The following is a 16553-nucleotide window of genomic DNA, read 5'->3' as shown; positions in this document are numbered from 1 at the left end:
ACTTAAGAGAAGAGTATGAAAGCGGGTAAGGCTGCTGGGTATGATAGTGTCGGTCGAGATGCTAAAAGCAGGAAAAGGCGTAGTAGCTAGTCAGTTGTACTGCCTTTTCAATTTGTGTTGGAGAAGCGGCCGAGTACCAAAAGATTGGTGTAAGAATGTTATCGTACCACTATTCTATAAAGTCTATTGCTCATTCGTAGATCTGGAAAAGGCCTATGACAGAGTTAAGAGGAATGAATTTGGTCAGCACTTTCTATACATGGGGTGAGCAGTTTTTTAATACGAGCACTGAAATCCTTATATGAGGATTCGAGTGCTTGTGTCAGGATAAACGGAGCGCACACTGAGTGGTTTAAGATTGAGAAAGGCGTTAGGCAAGGATGTGTTGCGTCGCCGCAACTGTTCTGTTCTGTGGCTGTTCAACCTATTTATGGATAGTTTGACAGATTTGAAAGAGCCCGAAATTGGATTAAGGATGAATGAGTAACTCGACAAATGTCTGCTCTATGCCGACGATCAGGTTATACTGGCGTCATCAGCGGAAGAATTACAGGAGATGGTAAACTGTATGCGTGAAGCTTTAAAAGAGAAAGGAATGAAAGTGAACGTAAGTAAAACTAAAACACTGGTTTTTGAAATGGAGAAAGAAATGACAGCATGTAATATTTTGATTGGAGGAGAAAAAGTTGAGCAAGTGAAAGAGTTTGTATATCTAGGATCAAAGTTTACATCAGATGGCAAGTGTGATAGTGATATTGAAAGGAGAGTGAACGCGGGGAACATGGTGAATGGAGCTTTGCATGCCTTTATGAGCAGTCAGAAACTATCCAAAAAGGCTCGACTGGCCACAGCCAGTATAGGGGCGTGTTGGTCCCGACATTAATGTATGGGAGTGAAAGTTGGGTATGGCAAAAGAAGCACGAAAACAGAATAAATGCAGTGGAAAAGAGAGCGTTAAGGAGTATGATGGGTGTGAAATTGAGTGACCGGATAAGGAACATCGTGATAAGGAAATGTTGTGATGTGAAAGAAGATGTAGTTACAGGAATAGAAAAGGGTATGTTGAGATGGTTCGGTCATGTGGAGAGGATGAATGAAAGCGGGATGACTAAGCAGATATACAAGAAGAGTGTGGAGGGAAAGGTCGGAGTGGGAAGACCTAGACGAACGTATCTTGATCAAATTAAGGACGTCCTGGTAAAGGGTCAGGTCAAAAGTACCCGAAACCGCCGAGCTTGCATGAAGAGAGTTATGAATGCGGATGAAGCGAAAGAAGTACGCAGAGATCGTGGCAAGTGGAAAGAGGTAGTCTCTGCCTACCCCTCCGGAAAAGAGGCGTGATTTTATTTATGTATGTAATTATATTTGATTTCCAAACACTTTATCAGAATGACATAGGTAATAGATACAATATTGTTGGACCTTAGATTATAGCCAAGATAGTAAGGATTCCCGATGTAAATATATTTTTTTTAATAAATTTAATTCGGAAATAAACATCTTAACTCACTCATCCATCGATAAAATATTATCGACTAAATGAACATCTCTAGTCCGCCATGTTTGTATCCGGGTTTGTTTATTTAGGTATGCAGGAAAAGTACATGCATAGGGCACTTCCATAGGATTGTTCTTCTGAGGTCAGGAGTAGGCCGTTGCGTTGCTCGCAGTCTGCGGTGAGTCTAGACAGTAGAAAGCGAAGTCGACTTGTTGTCGCCGGTAGATATCGTGCAGAGCTGCAACCCTGGAGAGAAGAGCGGCCGTCGAAGAGATCCAGACGTGGGCTGCGGTAGAAGCGTCGGTCGCTGAAGTTGGTGAGAGTGAGTGTGGGTGGAGACAGGACCAGGAAGCTCGGTAAGTCGGAACAAAGAACTTAATTCGTAGATTGTGGTTCAATAATAAAATTAAAATTTTCTGTTGAATATTGACGTCTTTCTTTTCATTCATCATCTGTAACATTTCTTGTAAATTGGGATTATTTTTGTTGGCGATGGGCTAGCAATCTGTCTAGTTACTAATTAAATCATTATACCGCTGCATTACAGCTGAACGTGGACTTTCAGTCGCGTTAAAGAGTACACTATAGCGTATGGCCTTCTCCGTACTCCACAAGTATCCGTCACAGTTATCTGGTTAAATCTGCTATTTGATTGAATGACAAATACAAAAATACTCTCCTTCTTACTTGTGTCTAAATAATATCTGTCCAGCCGAGGCTGTCAAGGGGTCGGTCTAATTCTTTCTGCACGAATGGCTGAGTGTGTGAATGAGTATGAGTGTGTTAGCCCTCGTCTTCTATGGATTAGGCTGAAAGTTGGAATCACATGGATCTTCGTTCTAGGTGTTTATGCACCGTGGGATGTGGGTTCGAGGGGTACAACATCAGCAAAAAGCGAAAACGAGGAGTTCTGGAATAGTGGAAGAGAAGTATTGAAAGTTACCAAGCCAAATGAGAAGATTATTATGTTAGGTGATTTTAATGGATGGGTGGGTAACAAAACGTACGTACGTACATACGTACTATGTCCATTCTATGTTCGCAAAAAACAGTCGAATTCCAATGATAATAAAACTAGGTAGGTACTGCTGATCAAATGCAGTCGTTTGTCAAACATGCGTCAATCAAACGTCATGTCGTGCGTGGTGCTGGCTGGCTTTGGCGCCAATTTTTGACATTTCATCTAGAAAATTGCGCCAACGCAAATATAATTCCGTCCGATTAAAGTCAATTTCAATAAAATTCTTTAACTATCGCACGCAGCACGCAGTTCTCATCTCATCCGCTTCAATTTCTCTCATTTCACTTGTGCGTGTTTGAGTATAGCTAGGTTGCGTTGCGTTACTAAGGTATCCAGAGCTAGACCGACTCGACACCACAGGCCAACTGTTCAAGGAGAGCTGCAAACCTGGTTTCACGGTTTATAAAGTGTTTTTGTAATCTTTCCGGAATGACTCTTTTCGAAAGTCGACCAACCTTAAAATTCGCACGCATTACTGAAAATGCTTTTACTCCACGAAAGGGGTCTGAAAAAGCAGCTGGTTTAGACATGAAAAGGTAAGATTTTTATGGTAAGCTATCTTGTACGGCTTCCTTCATAGCCGAACTGTGTTTGAATGAAATTGGCTAAGGTAGTTGAAGTTAGGTTAGAATATTACTCGTCAACATCGTGGTCATTTTATCCTGTTAAGATTGTATGTGCCAAGCCAAGCCACCGGCGCTTTTCGGCTAATTTGAAAACCTTGACATGACCTTGTTTCAAAATTGGATGGACACAAGGACACTTGTGTAATTTCTCTTGTATTGTCTATGTTATAGTGCTTATGATGCTGTAGTTCCAGCTCGTGGGAAAGCACTTATCAAAACTGACTTGCAAGTTGAACTGCCACCGGGTTGCTATGGGAGAGTGGCTCCTCGTTCAGGTCTAGCATTGAAAAACAGTATTGATGTAGGAGGTATGTATTTTTTATCTAATACATACTTTGAATCACAACTTTATCCCTTATGCAGAGCAAAGTCTTAAATAGACTCAATGGCAACTTTAAATAGGTTGCTAACTCATTGCCTACATAAAAACCCTAAGTTGATTGATTGACTTTAACACGTGCATATGAAGAGAAGTGGCTGGTAGACACCATGTATTTTCTTTGCTACCAGACCAGCATGGAAGCCTACACTAGATGTGCTCTTGTCTGTTTCATTATTTACCAATATATATAACAAAGTACCATGTTTGTCAACTTGTATGACCTCTGTTTTCCATTTTGTAGATAGGGTTCAATTGCATAACCAAAATATAAATAGATTAATAAAATATAGGTACTCTTGTAAAGAGAGACCCACCTCTTATAGATACCTCCTTTTTTGAAGTTGGTATATTTCTTAAACCTAAGCGTAACAAACATTTTCCTGAAAAGGGCCTAAAAATCATCCAGGGCAAACATCCTACTACTATTATAAAGGCGAAAGTTTGTATGGATGTTTGTTACTCTTTCACGCAAAAACTACTGAACCGATTACCATGAAATTTGGTATGTAAGTAGCTGAAGACCCAGAATAACACATAGGCTACTTTTTATCCCAGAGTTCCCGCGGGATTGATAGGGTTTCCATGCGGATGAAGTCGCGGGCGGCCTCTAGTACATACATATATGCAAAAATACAAAAACATACATACAGGTAAAATTGAGAACCAGCTTTTTTTGAAGGCAGTTAATTAAAACATTTACACTTAATCAATTCATTAGGGCTTTTTTATTACATTTCTCTAATTAAATTTATTTGAAGTTGAGGTTTATTTACTTAATATTTTGTTTTACAATTAAGACTATATTTTAGCTGGTGTTATTGATGAGGATTATCGCGGCAACATTGGTATTGTGCTGTTCAACCATTCTGATGAAGACTTCCAAGTGAAGAAAGGAGACCGCATAGCACAGCTGATTTGTGAACGGATTTATTATCCTGAAGTAGAGGAAGTGAAAAACTTAAATGAAACTAAGAGAGGAGAAAGTGGATTTGGATCTACAGGTACACAATAGTGTATAATGTAGGTTGATTTTGCCCACCCTTTAACAATACAATAAACATAATAATTTTTTAGTATTAAGAATTTTGTCCGAAATGAGAACAAAATAAGGTCAGGACAGAACACAAATTCAAATAAAACAACTAACCATAATGGTACACCCAAACATATTTTTGCAAAAGGAACATAATGAATATTGATTAATTTCTACTCTTTTTCTGATTTATGTATAAATATCCCAGCTGGAAGTTTAATTAAAAAAAAATTTATACTAATATATAGTTCACTGACAATCTCCAAAAACAAGATGAACTGTGTTTACCTCCCAGAGATGAAAATTTTTGTATACATACCAGTTTTGGAGGTATATCTAAATACATACAACTACCTATTGTATTTAGACACAATTTTGACTCCAATTTGTTCCCCATATCGTTTTTCTGCAAATATCTTTCAAGTACAGACACTTACAAAAAAAATCAACTGATCACCAAGTGAATATTAATGTTAAAATATTGTTATGTTTGAAATTGTTGTGATTATATCTACTTATTTCTGCTTATAAAGCTAAATAAGTTTATTAGGTTAAATTAGAGATGTAAATCTCCATTTAAGAATCTTAAGTTTGTGGCACCAGTTCCTACCTAAATAAAACAGTTTCTGTAACATTATTTTGTTTTATTATTGTAACACTTTAAACTTATGTTAGTAAGTAGCTTAAAAATAGGTGACTTTGGAAGGACTTCTGTATTTTGTTATTTAATTATTGTTGATGATGGATCATTTTCAAAGTTATCCAAAGCACTGTGAAACTGGACTTGTTCAGGCATAGTGATTGATGAATTAAAAGTATGAGTGACAGCATTTCTCTTCAAAAATGGTTTTAATAGATTCTTTATTTTGTTGTCATTTGTAACACCAAAATCAATCTCTGCCTTTTCAACCTGTTTTTCAATCGCATCAACATTGCTTTGCAAGGTCACAATGACTGAATTTAGTGTGGCTATTTTCTTCGAAAGTAAAGTTATTTCGTTACGGTACTTTCTTATGTCGTCGGTAACTGCTGAATTACAGTCATTGTTTTTAGATTTTACAATTTGTAATACGCTCGTCAATTCTTCAAGTCTAGTAAGCATATTGTCAATAACATCTTGAACTGTTTGAAAATTATTAGAAACATCTAGTTTCAAGTAAGAAGCGTAATCGGTCACCATTTCTTCCAACATTTTGTTGTTATAATTAAGTTTTATGTGAAATCTGGATACAAATATTCGAAAAAACTCACGAATTTATCCACTGCATCTGTCACTAGTTTTGACAACTCTCTAATCGAAGTAGGACAGAGATGAAATAGTTTTATGAGAACCGTGGTTATCATATTAACTTCCAAAATATGCCGATATTATGAACGTAATCTTTTATGGACAATTCGCGAATAATAGGAGCTTTCATCACGACGTCTGCTAAGGTGATTGTGAAATCAAATTTGCAACATATTCTTGTAACCCTGACATTAATTTGAATCTGCTTCTTCTCCCACCATTTTCCCCTTTAGTGAAGTTTCAAGTTAGTGACGAAATCAACCATAGAGATTAATTATTATTTTTTGGATTTAAACTACTACCATCAATTAGTATGAGGTAGTCTGCCTACCCCTCCGGGAAAGAGGCGTGATTTTATGTATGTATGTACCATCAATTAAAATTTGTGATGACATATAATCCAGTAGAAATGTCACGGTGGCGTGTCAGCAGGCCAAAGTTAAGACTCACGAGTCTGAAGACTCGCGACGACCATAGGTCTTGGGCTTCTCGTTAAGTTTCAAAATTATATATACATACATACATTTATTGCTGGAAAATAGAGCCGTATGATGAACACATTTAGGTTATTATTAGGCTGCATCTTGTCGCAGATGTGAGTAGACCCCTTTAAATTATCGAGGACTTGTGTCCATGGTATTAAATTTTAAACACATTTGTCTGAAAGAAATTTCATTTGCTGACACTCTTTAGAAGTTTTAAATTATTATCTGTGGCAGACACTTCGGTCCACTTCGGTCAAACATGACAGGACAATGAATTCAGCGTTTCAATTTCAGTGTAGGATAGGTTTAAACATAAGAATTCAATTTGAATAGTTTAAAGGAAATGCTTCCATCAACTGGGTATTTCAAAGGAATTAATTGTCCTTTTTATGATAGCGGGTTATGCGAGAGACCTTATTGTCATTTTCGCCATGTTAAGAAGGAATCATTATGTGTTAATAATGATGGCATTGAAAGTGGAGCGATTCTACAAAAATTGGTGTCGGCAGCGGTTCAGAAGGTTCTCCAGCAAACAGACACGAATACTACAGTAAATACAACACAACTCGCAACTGTTAATGTCGAGGACAAGAGTATAGTAAGTTGTGTGCAGGCTGCAAGTAAAATTACCTACAACCCCACACCCATTTCGGAGCTCAATAAAATATCCTGTACCGATACTGATAATAATGAAGACAATGAATTAAGAAAACGGCATATACCAGTACCATACACCCCTAGAAAGCCTGCTAGTGTGCCTATCAAAAGACCTCCAGACACTAATGGTTCATCAAAACCTTTTATTTATAATCCACCACCACTCAAATACTCACCAGGTAGTGCTGAATTGGTGCAAATTGATCCATATACACCAAAAGGTACAATTGAGTCCAAAGATAAATACTTGCCAGGTACTCAGTCAGTAGAAGTGCAAGAGTATACACCAAAAGAGACCATACAACATTCTTCCAATAAACAAAATTACATTCCATCAGACAGAAGTATAAGTAAAAAGAAGATATTAGAATATAAACCTGTTAAGATTAACCCTAAAGCTGCCACACCATCTGTTACATATCAACCGACCCCGCGTTCCCAAGTTCCATACTTTTCGAGTGACGAAGAAGAACCTGATAATAAAAAGAGAAAGATATCTGGTGACTTAAATGAATTAGATGACTTAGGACCAGAATTTGATATCCTAGATCAAATATTAGATGAAGAGAAACAGGGTGATATTACTTTAGATAAAAATAAAACAAAAAAAGAGACAGCACATACAGCTAAAGAAAATAACAGATATAAGGAAAGCTCTGAAAATAAAGACAAAAAACTAGATGGAAAAAAACAAAACGAAATTAAAGAATCCGCTAAGACATCACAAAGTAGTAAATCTAGATCTGATAAGAGTCACAAGTCTTCAACACATGACAGAGAAAAGAGTAAACACAGAAGCAAAAGTTCTGATAAAACAACACAAAAAAGCTCAAGTAAAGAACACAATCAAGATAGAAGTAAAGATGTTAAAAAGAAGGATGATAAATATTCAAAACAAAAGAAAGATAAAAGTAGTGAGAAAAAACACAATTCTAGTTCAAACATTTCAGATGACAAATCTAAACATAAGAAGTATTTCTCAAAAGATTCAGATAAGCATTCAAGGCATTCTAGTAGTTCAAAATCCAAAGAGAGGCATAAAGACAAAAATCACAAGGCTTCCAAAAGTTCTAGAGAATCTAAAGAAAAACATAAAAAAAGAAAGAAAGATAAAGTTAATGATTTATCAGATAGTGATAATCATTATCAAGAGTCAGCCAGTTTAGATTTAAATGAAGATGAGCTGTCTGTCTTATCTGATTCTGATGAAGAGAGTAGAGCATTGGAATGTAAAAGAATATTTGAAGAGTATGTTCCTGAACCTGTTGAAAAAAATAATACAGATGTAGAAAACAAGGTTGAAAATGAACAAGAAAATGAATATATACCCACCAAGAAACGAATTTCTAGAACTGGTGATAAAAACATTAAGGTTACCCCAAGGGCACCTATAAAACCAGATTACAAAGTTAATGCTGCACAAGCAATGGCTGAAAGACTACAGAAAGTTAGAGAATTTCATGCTTCTAAGAATCCACCACAGGTACCTGATAGTAGTAGAATTATAACAAAAACAGATGTAAATAAAATCCTGCCCAATAATACTCCTTCAAGTGGTACCACTAAAATTCGCATTGCCCATGTGCCTTATGCATCAACTATGATAAATGCAAAGAAAACTATTCAGCCAAGTATTAGTGCCTCTAAAAGTGAACCTTCAACAAGTAACAGTACCATAGTGCAGACCATCAAGAAAGGAGCTCAAAGAGTTGCGCATATCCCTAATGATAAGTTCATTGACCGTCCAGGTGTGTTAGAGCCATTGGCCTCTAAAATTGCTGCAAACATTAGATCAACTTACTTAAACATGATGATTGATGAGTGTTTAAAAATTTACCTTAGTGCAACAGATGCATATGCTAGAGCTCAACATGAAGAACTGGCTACAAGTAAAAAGTGCTCTACTGTACAAATATACAAAAACTCTGCTGTTTTAACTGTAAGCAGATTACGGAAAGAACTACAAGAATGTAATGGTGTGAAAAAGTCTGGTTCTGATTGTATAACGCTACAGAAACTTCCAAACACAATATCAGGGAAATCTAATAATACTGGGTCTTGGAGTATAGAAAACAAAAATAGGAAACTGATTGACACACAAGAATTTAGTGGACCTAGACTGTACGATAATATTAAAAAATGGATTTTAACAGAAGAACAGTTGAGAGAAAATGGCTTCCCTAGACCTCATCCCAGTGGTGAGAAAGGTAGAGCTACAATATATAGCCAGAATAAGCAAAAACCACCAAAAGGGTTAATTAGAACATGTTGTAGGTGTAAGAAAGATTATACTGTAGATAAAAAAGGGTTCCCTGCATTCAAAGAAGAATGTATTTATCATCCTAATAATAAATACAGAGTCCGTGGAGAGGCACGATACCAATGTTGCAGTCAAGATGGAACTAGTGATGGATGTTGTATAGCACCATCTCATGTATATGAATATGTTGATTATGATAACTTGAGAGGATATGTAACAACCTTGCCACCAGAAGTTATAAGGGATGATTATGGTGTATATTCTTTAGATTGTGAAATGTGTTATACAACCCATGGCTTGGATTTAACTAGAGTTACAGTGATAAATTCTTCTTGCAAAGTTGTTTATGAAACTCTTATAAAACCTTTACACCCTATTATTGATTACAATACAAGATATTCTGGAATTACTGAAGAACACATGGCCAAAGTGAGAACAACACTGTTAGAAGTTCAGGCTACTCTTTTAACCATGTTTAATAGTAAAACTATCCTGATTGGACACAGTTTAGAATCTGACTTTAAAGCCCTTAAACTAGTGCATGAGACTGTTATCGACACAAGTGTTTTGTTTCCTCATAAAATGGGTCCTCCATATAAAAGAGCCTTGAGAAATTTATCATCAGAATATCTGAAGAAAATTATCCAAAATTCTGTTGAAGGTCATGACAGTGCAGAGGATGCTACAGTATGCATGGAACTCCTTCATTATAAATTAAAAGAAGATCTTAAAACCAGATGAATGAATCTTTTTTGGGCTTCTCTTTTGGTTAATTTGTTATAAAAGTTTTTACTGGAATTATTATTAAGAATTGGTTGTTAAGAAAAATATGAACCATTATTACAGTATATAAATGTTGAATTTATTAGTCAGTAAAATGGATGTATTGTTATTAATGGCCTACTGTAAATATTAACTATTTTTCGAAATAGTTTAGCGACATGTCGGTTCTTTTTATACCTTATTTATTATTTTTCCTCTGCTTATTACACATTAAATAAGTTAAAATAGGTATTTTAACTTATTTAATGAATAATAAAAAAAACTTAATAATACAGCAAAACAAATTTGTAATTAAGGAGTAAGACTAGTGATGTATTGTTAAAATACATATATCTATAAACTATTTTTCGTACAATTTTTTTTTATTTATCCAATACCTATTTAATACTATATTTTACTCACGACTTCGCTCGCGCGAATTTTACGCCACCTATAGAAGAATACAGGTTTTTGGCAATTCCCACGGGTAATTTCGTTTTTATCGGGATAATAAGTACCTCGTACTCTTTCTCCAGACTCTTAATTTTATATAAATGCGGATAGGAGATCCAATTAGTAGATAACGCGGAGACAACTAAATAAAGATACATTTGCATTTATAATATTCAACATATTGATTGATCACTTAGTAAACTGTAGGATTAATAATAAAAGAATTTTGAATATAAACAAATAATGTAAAGTATGATATAATTTACCAGTACCTTCAGCTCGTGTGTGTCAAAATCACCCGGGTGTAATCTGTGTTAAACTGCATTCATTCATGATTCCTACAATCACGTCTATATCCCTTGCGGGGTAGCCAGAGCCAGCAGTCTTGAAAGACTGATAGGCCACGTTTAGCTGTTTGCCACGTCACGTCAGAATTGAGATTCAAATAGTGACATGTTGCTAAAAGAAAAATACCAACTTTATAAGCCTATACCTTAGTCGCCTTTTACGACATCCTTGGGAAAGAGAGGGAGTGGACCTATTGTTTTTTTATATTGGTGTCGGGATCCACACGACTTTATTCTGATCTAATTATATTATTTTTACGTTTCGTCTAAAACCGTTAAATCGTTTTTGAGTGAAAAAGTTACAAATAATATATATACACTATGGGATGGTTGGAGGTTGGGAATTCAAATCCAATTTGTGAAGTTGTTTAGCCACAGCTGATTTCTTTAGTGTCGATTCTTCATGTGCTGTGTAGTTTCCGTGCTGGCCTGCCAGGTGCTTCACTTCCCGTGCGCAGATTGTAAAAGTCAATCAAAGTAAGACTAAAAGGTAGTAGTAAACTTGCGAATTTTCTTTAACGCGATGGGCTGGCAACCATAATCTCAATACCATCATTAAGCCATACACAGCTGAAATTTTCAGTCTTTTCGGGACTGTATAGAACAGCCATACTCAACCTTTTTTATACTTGGGCCAAAACTGTTTCCGTCATGGGATCCCGGGCCGCAAGCGAGAAATTAAAGGTGATAAATAAAAAACAAATCAGAGGCAACGGTGTATTTACTTTGTTGATTTTACATACCTCGATGTAAAATTACGGCGTTTTGCTCACTTTCCAGTTATTGCTGAAGGCTTTTAAATCTTAAAATAGAACGAAACATAAGAATTTCAAATTGGGCCCGTGGGCCGCAGGTTGAGTATAGCTGGTCTATAAGATAGATTTATTTTAAAGACCCGTTGATTTTAAATACAATTGGTAGGCTTCGACTTGGTTAAAAACACTTATTAAATTTAAAAACATATCAATCAAAAATATTACATTTTTCATTTAGTAACTACATGAATTCCGATTGAGATACTTTCCATGTAAGCAACCATATTTGTTTTATTGCCAACTGATGCTAGGCTCTCGATCATTTCCACACTAGTTTGCCTCATCAGCTGTTCGATGATAGAATCAGTGCGATATTTTTCTCGTTTCTTACGGTGAGATATATATCGCATGGAGTTGCGCACTCGGCAACTGAGCGTGTAACCATGATCCGATATTGGTTAGTTGCAGAGGTCAGAGTCGCTTTGTAATAACAACCTGAAATACCTGATCCAGGATCGTGATTATAATGTAGACTCCTGGCTCCTCTCCAGAAGTTAGAACGCAATTTACTCACTTTATAAATCATGGTTTATTACAAATAGGGATGGAAGGAAAATACAATGTAAAACCGAAAATAATATTTTACTAGAAGACAAAATATTACACATAAAAGTAAAATATCCTTGCCGCAAAACAAAGACATTTTTATATTATAGCATTATTAGAAAACAAGAAAACTGCTACACATAGATGCACAAATATCCATTGGGACACTAGTTTCATGTGAATTAGTTTTTGCGTAATTTTGTGCAGCAGAATGATAACATTCATAGCAATAAGAGTTTTGTATAAAGCATACTAAATCACTTGTACTATTATAGGTAAACACTGTTCAAAGAGGTAAACATAAACATGCCCTAATGTGAAGTTATAACAAAATCAAAGTTATTATGGCTTAGTGTTGTAGTTTGGTAATGAAATATGATTGAATTAATATAATGCCAATGTTAGATAGCGTATGTACCCACCGAACCCAAACAATAATCATTCATTTGGAGTTAAAACCAGCCATTCTTATACACACCATTACAAATAACTATGCAGCTATACATGATTATGTGAAGGAAATAATTTACAGTGTACATTATCTCCTTACAATTGATTATTGTGGTTTGATTCAATAGCTTAGATAAAGTAATTTACAAATTTAAAAAAAATACATGAAAAATTAGAAAATGGTAATTTTATCAATGTGCATTTAACAAAAAATTCATATCATTTAACAAAACTTTAGTTTTTTTTAATACAACAAATGATATTATTTTGTGATGGTTTCTGATTTCATGACAAAACCTTGCTTGCACTACCAGAGCTTCAAAGGAAAGATGGTAAATACATGTTAAATTTTTACATCTGTCCCAATGAATTAATATATTATGGAGGTATTGGCTGTCTCGCTTAGCGCACTCGCGTGATGCGATAACTTCAGTGCTGTCTGGTCCTGCTTGTCCCTGCTAGTCGATAAACGATTGTTCTACACAAGCTTTCACCCGTTTTTCATATTCCCTCCTGTTCTCCTTGTACAGTTGTGCAGCCATTGAGTTAGCAGGTGAATTGGGGTTTGGGTCACTGAGTAACGACTGAAATGAAATTTAAGTAAAAGTTAGCATGATCAATACAATTTGATAGCTGTAGCTTAGCCTGTGTGAAATATGCCCTATGTCCTTCACACACTACTATGAAAAATTTCTTAGAGAGGTCAACAACAGCAAACATAGTTTCAAAACCATACATACAATAAAATAGTAACTGACCAATGTTTATACTTGAAAGATATTGTCAAAAATTGATACAGATCTAAATAAACCGGCAGAAGCCAATAATGTGATTTTGAGAATTTCTGTTGTCTGTATTTTTGTCCTCTTTTCATGCGAAAACCTTGCTCCCATTTGAATGCAGTTTTCTCAGGTGTGTTAGGCTTGGTCCAGCTAAAAACACGTATACAAAAATTTCTTGCCCCTCCCCTCTAAGGGCAATACAGAGGGTTAGTTTTTATGTATTGTTAGTGAACTTCTACGGCGAACGAAGTCGCGGTCAACAGGTCGTTTATAATATTATACTTTGGATATTCCTTTTTCATAGCTATTGTCAGGGAAGGATATATGTATAAAAACAGATACCATGTGGTTCCCGGCACAAATAAAAAAAGAATAGGATCACTCCATCTCTGTCCCGTGGATATCGTAAAAGGCCACTAAGGGATAGGCTTTTAAACTTGGGATTCTTAATTTAGGCGATGGGCCAGCAACCTGTCACTCTTTGAATCACAATTCTATTATATTATATATACACTAAGGGATTTAAGCCAGACAGCTGAATGTGGGCTTTCAGTTTTTCAAGACTGTTAGCTGTCTACCCCGCAAGGGATATATAGACGTGCCTATATGTTTTTATGTAAAGATTCAGGACCATAAACTATAGTGTATCTGTATTGCATATAGTGCACATGATGCCCAAAAATGGTACATACTGTGAAAATCTTATCAGAATTCCCACAGTCCTATCATTAAAATAACCTTCAATCATATTAAAGATATTAAAAGAATCATATTAAAGAATTACTCTGTCATCAGTTTTTTTTCCGGTTGCCCCATTAACAGTTTATTGCTTTCAGTTTCAAGGAATAATTATGTGTAAAACTACCACAACAATGATTGCCTTTATATCTCGGACATAGCTAGCAGACAAAATCTGTCTGGCCACACCATCTCTGCCATCCACACGTAGAAGGGGTAGGCCAAAAAACTGAAGATGATATGGGAGCCAATGGCCTTAAAACTGAGGATGCAGAAGGCCAACCAGTCAAATTAACAGTTGATTGTGTTTGGTTTCTGAACTTTTGAATGAGTTTCAATCTATTAATTTAAAAAACAAATACTTTTGTCGCCTCCATACAATTAACACGCCAACATTGTTGAAGTCACCTTCATTGCTGTTTGTGGTGCTATTATCTATTCTTGACCTTTTGCCAAAATGTCCCCATTTTGATTAAAGTACACACACAATCACAATAATTCTTTAGGAAAATTTGGTAATATGAATATAACAATAAAAAGCTATCAAGAAACTTTGTTAAAGTTTCTTCATAGCTTTTTCTTGTGTCATATTTGAACATATGATGCTGGTTTATGTATTTATATGTTTCTACCAGTTATTCATTTCTAATTTCATACAACTCAATACAAAATTTAATAGTTTCTATGTACCAGATGATCTTTTGCATTTATGATATAAAATTGATAAAGTATGGATTACCTGTATAGAAGTTAAAATAGCTGAAACATCATATGTAGGGCTCCATCTGTTTTGCAGGATGTCTAAACATATACCCCCATCAGCATATACATTCGGGTGAAACATTTTTGACACAAATCTCACTGTGGGAGGTTTGTTTGGATATTCTTCTGTAAATTCTATTGTGAGTTTAAAGGTGCCGTCTTCAAATGGAGTGTCGTGAGGTCCGAATATCACAGCATTCCAGATCATAATGTTATTGTCAGTAGGAGCTCCCGATACACCAGTGGGTGGGTCCTCTTGTAAACTGGAAATTAATATAAACACAATTATTTGTTGGTCACACATTGTAGACATTTTATGTAATACATATAATCACGTCTATATCCCTTGCAGGGTAAAAAGAGCCAACAGTCATCAAAATACTGAAAGGCCACACTCAGCTGTTTGGCTTAAATCCCTTAGGTTGCCTTTTACAACATCCATGGGAAAGAGATGGACTGGTTCTAGTATTTTCCTATTGGTGCCAGGAATCACACAGCACAGCAACTACATACATACTAATAACAGGAAATTTCACCATTTTTATACAAATAATTGTGGATTGGGGAAGGTCATATAGTCAAGACATAAATGCTAGGTCTTGAAGTTTATTTGCTTATATAACTGTTTTATAAATACATACTTGATATGTATTTAATATAGTTTGGCTATTTAAATGGCACTTGCCTGACACTCCATTTAGTGTGGAATGCATTCATTGTAAGTGCTTAAACACAAATTCATTTCGCTTTTATTTCTTTCCTATGGTCACAGGAAAAATTGGCCTGTGGTCCTATTCCACTCTGATATGGACATATTTAAATTGTTTATTTTGTAAAACTTATAATCGCTTTGGTAGGTAAAATATGAAATTTATATTCACTGTCAAGTGTTAGCATATTAATAGAATTGGCAAACATATTTGCGGCCTCAATACTTACGCCTCATAGGTACCTAGGTAAGATTAGCAAAAAAATTTATGTGTATGGATAACCTACTTAAGCTAAAACATAAAGTGTGAAGTGACATATTCCTGTATATATAAACGTGCTATAACTATTTAAACATATGAAAAATCCTTTGCTTTTATTAAAAACCAACTCATTTGTGTTTATATGGAGATGTAGAACAAAATAGAAATCGATGAAAATGACAGTGATGTAATTTGACGAATCAGCATTACATTGTGTCTCAGAAATATGAAAAACATTAAATGCTCATATTATAAGACCATGATAATTAAATTGTGCCCTAACTCAACAAAGTAATATAAACACACCGTTTAAAATCTCTCATCAGGCGTCTTCTGGCAGGAGTTGACATTTTAATTTCACGCTTCCACTAAACCAACTTGAATAAAAATTATTTCTGCAGTCGTTTATTGTTCATATAAACCCGATTTAGGAAGAATTTGTCACTCTTTTTGCTTGTTGTACACAAAATGTTCTCCTTTTGTCGTACAAAATTCTTTCTTCACTTCAAGACCGTGAGATGGTTGGCAGATGACCATGAAATTAGCAATTTTTACGTTGTAATGAAAGAAGTTTGCCAACGTTTCCGTGCGTGTTTCGTTTTCTGAAGGTTGGCGGCAATGTAACTGCAACTTCAACTCAATTCTAAGCTGCGTTCACACTGGTTCGGGCAAATTGA

General features: G+C 35.4%; 3 protein-coding genes across 3 annotated transcripts; 2 read left to right on the top strand and 1 right to left on the bottom strand.

Moving 5' to 3' along the window:
• Positions 1 to 2636: 2636 nt before the first annotated feature.
• On the top strand, positions 2637 to 5194 carry LOC106131683 (deoxyuridine 5'-triphosphate nucleotidohydrolase). Its single transcript, XM_013330855.2, has 3 exons — positions 2637 to 3055; positions 3317 to 3453; positions 4337 to 5194. The coding sequence occupies exons 1-3, from the start codon at positions 2949 to 2951 to the stop codon at positions 4537 to 4539; spliced, it is 447 nt and encodes a 148-aa protein (XP_013186309.2). The 5' UTR covers positions 2637 to 2948; the 3' UTR covers positions 4540 to 5194.
• Positions 5195 to 6547: 1353 nt separating this feature from the next.
• On the top strand, positions 6548 to 10337 carry LOC106131707 (RNA exonuclease 1 homolog). The gene has a single exon (XM_013330883.2). It carries the CDS (start codon positions 6677 to 6679, stop codon positions 9989 to 9991), a length of 3315 nt encoding a protein of 1104 aa, XP_013186337.2. The 5' UTR covers positions 6548 to 6676; the 3' UTR covers positions 9992 to 10337.
• Positions 10338 to 12190: 1853 nt separating this feature from the next.
• On the bottom strand, positions 12191 to 16466 carry LOC106131480 (ubiquitin-conjugating enzyme E2-17 kDa). The gene is made up of 3 exons (XM_013330592.2): positions 16183 to 16466; positions 14883 to 15168; positions 12191 to 13207 (listed from the first exon to the last, which is right to left on the bottom strand). Exons 1-3 carry the CDS (start codon positions 16224 to 16226, stop codon positions 13082 to 13084), a joined length of 456 nt encoding a protein of 151 aa, XP_013186046.1. The 5' UTR covers positions 16227 to 16466; the 3' UTR covers positions 12191 to 13081.
• Positions 16467 to 16553: the final 87 nt, after the last annotated feature.

The sequence above is a fragment of the Amyelois transitella genome, chromosome 20, assembly GCF_032362555.1.
Source record: "Amyelois transitella isolate CPQ chromosome 20, ilAmyTran1.1, whole genome shotgun sequence".
Classification (NCBI taxonomy): domain Eukaryota; kingdom Metazoa; phylum Arthropoda; class Insecta; order Lepidoptera; family Pyralidae; genus Amyelois; species Amyelois transitella.
Note: the sequence above shows the minus strand (reverse complement) of the source record. Positions and strands in the feature narration are given on the sequence as shown.

Coding starts and splice junctions, on each gene's coding strand:
- LOC106131480 (XM_013330592.2), bottom strand. CDS start 16,226: ATGTCAACTCCTGCCAGAAGACGCCTGATGAGAGATTTTAAACG. Junction 15,169..16,182: donor CTGATGAGAGATTTTAAACG/GTGTGTTTATAT, acceptor ATTAATTTCCAG/TTTACAAGAGGACCCACCCA. Junction 13,208..14,882: donor CTATTTTAACTTCTATACAG/GTAATCCATACT, acceptor ATTTCATTTCAG/TCGTTACTCAGTGACCCAAA.
- LOC106131683 (XM_013330855.2), top strand. CDS start 2,949: ATGACTCTTTTCGAAAGTCGACCAACCTTAAAATTCGCACGCATTACT. Junction 3,056..3,316: donor GCTGGTTTAGACATGAAAAG/GTAAGATTTTTA, acceptor TCTATGTTATAG/TGCTTATGATGCTGTAGTTC. Junction 3,454..4,336: donor AAACAGTATTGATGTAGGAG/GTATGTATTTTT, acceptor ACTATATTTTAG/CTGGTGTTATTGATGAGGAT.
- LOC106131707 (XM_013330883.2), top strand. CDS start 6,677: ATGCTTCCATCAACTGGGTATTTCAAAGGAATTAATTGTCCTTTTTAT.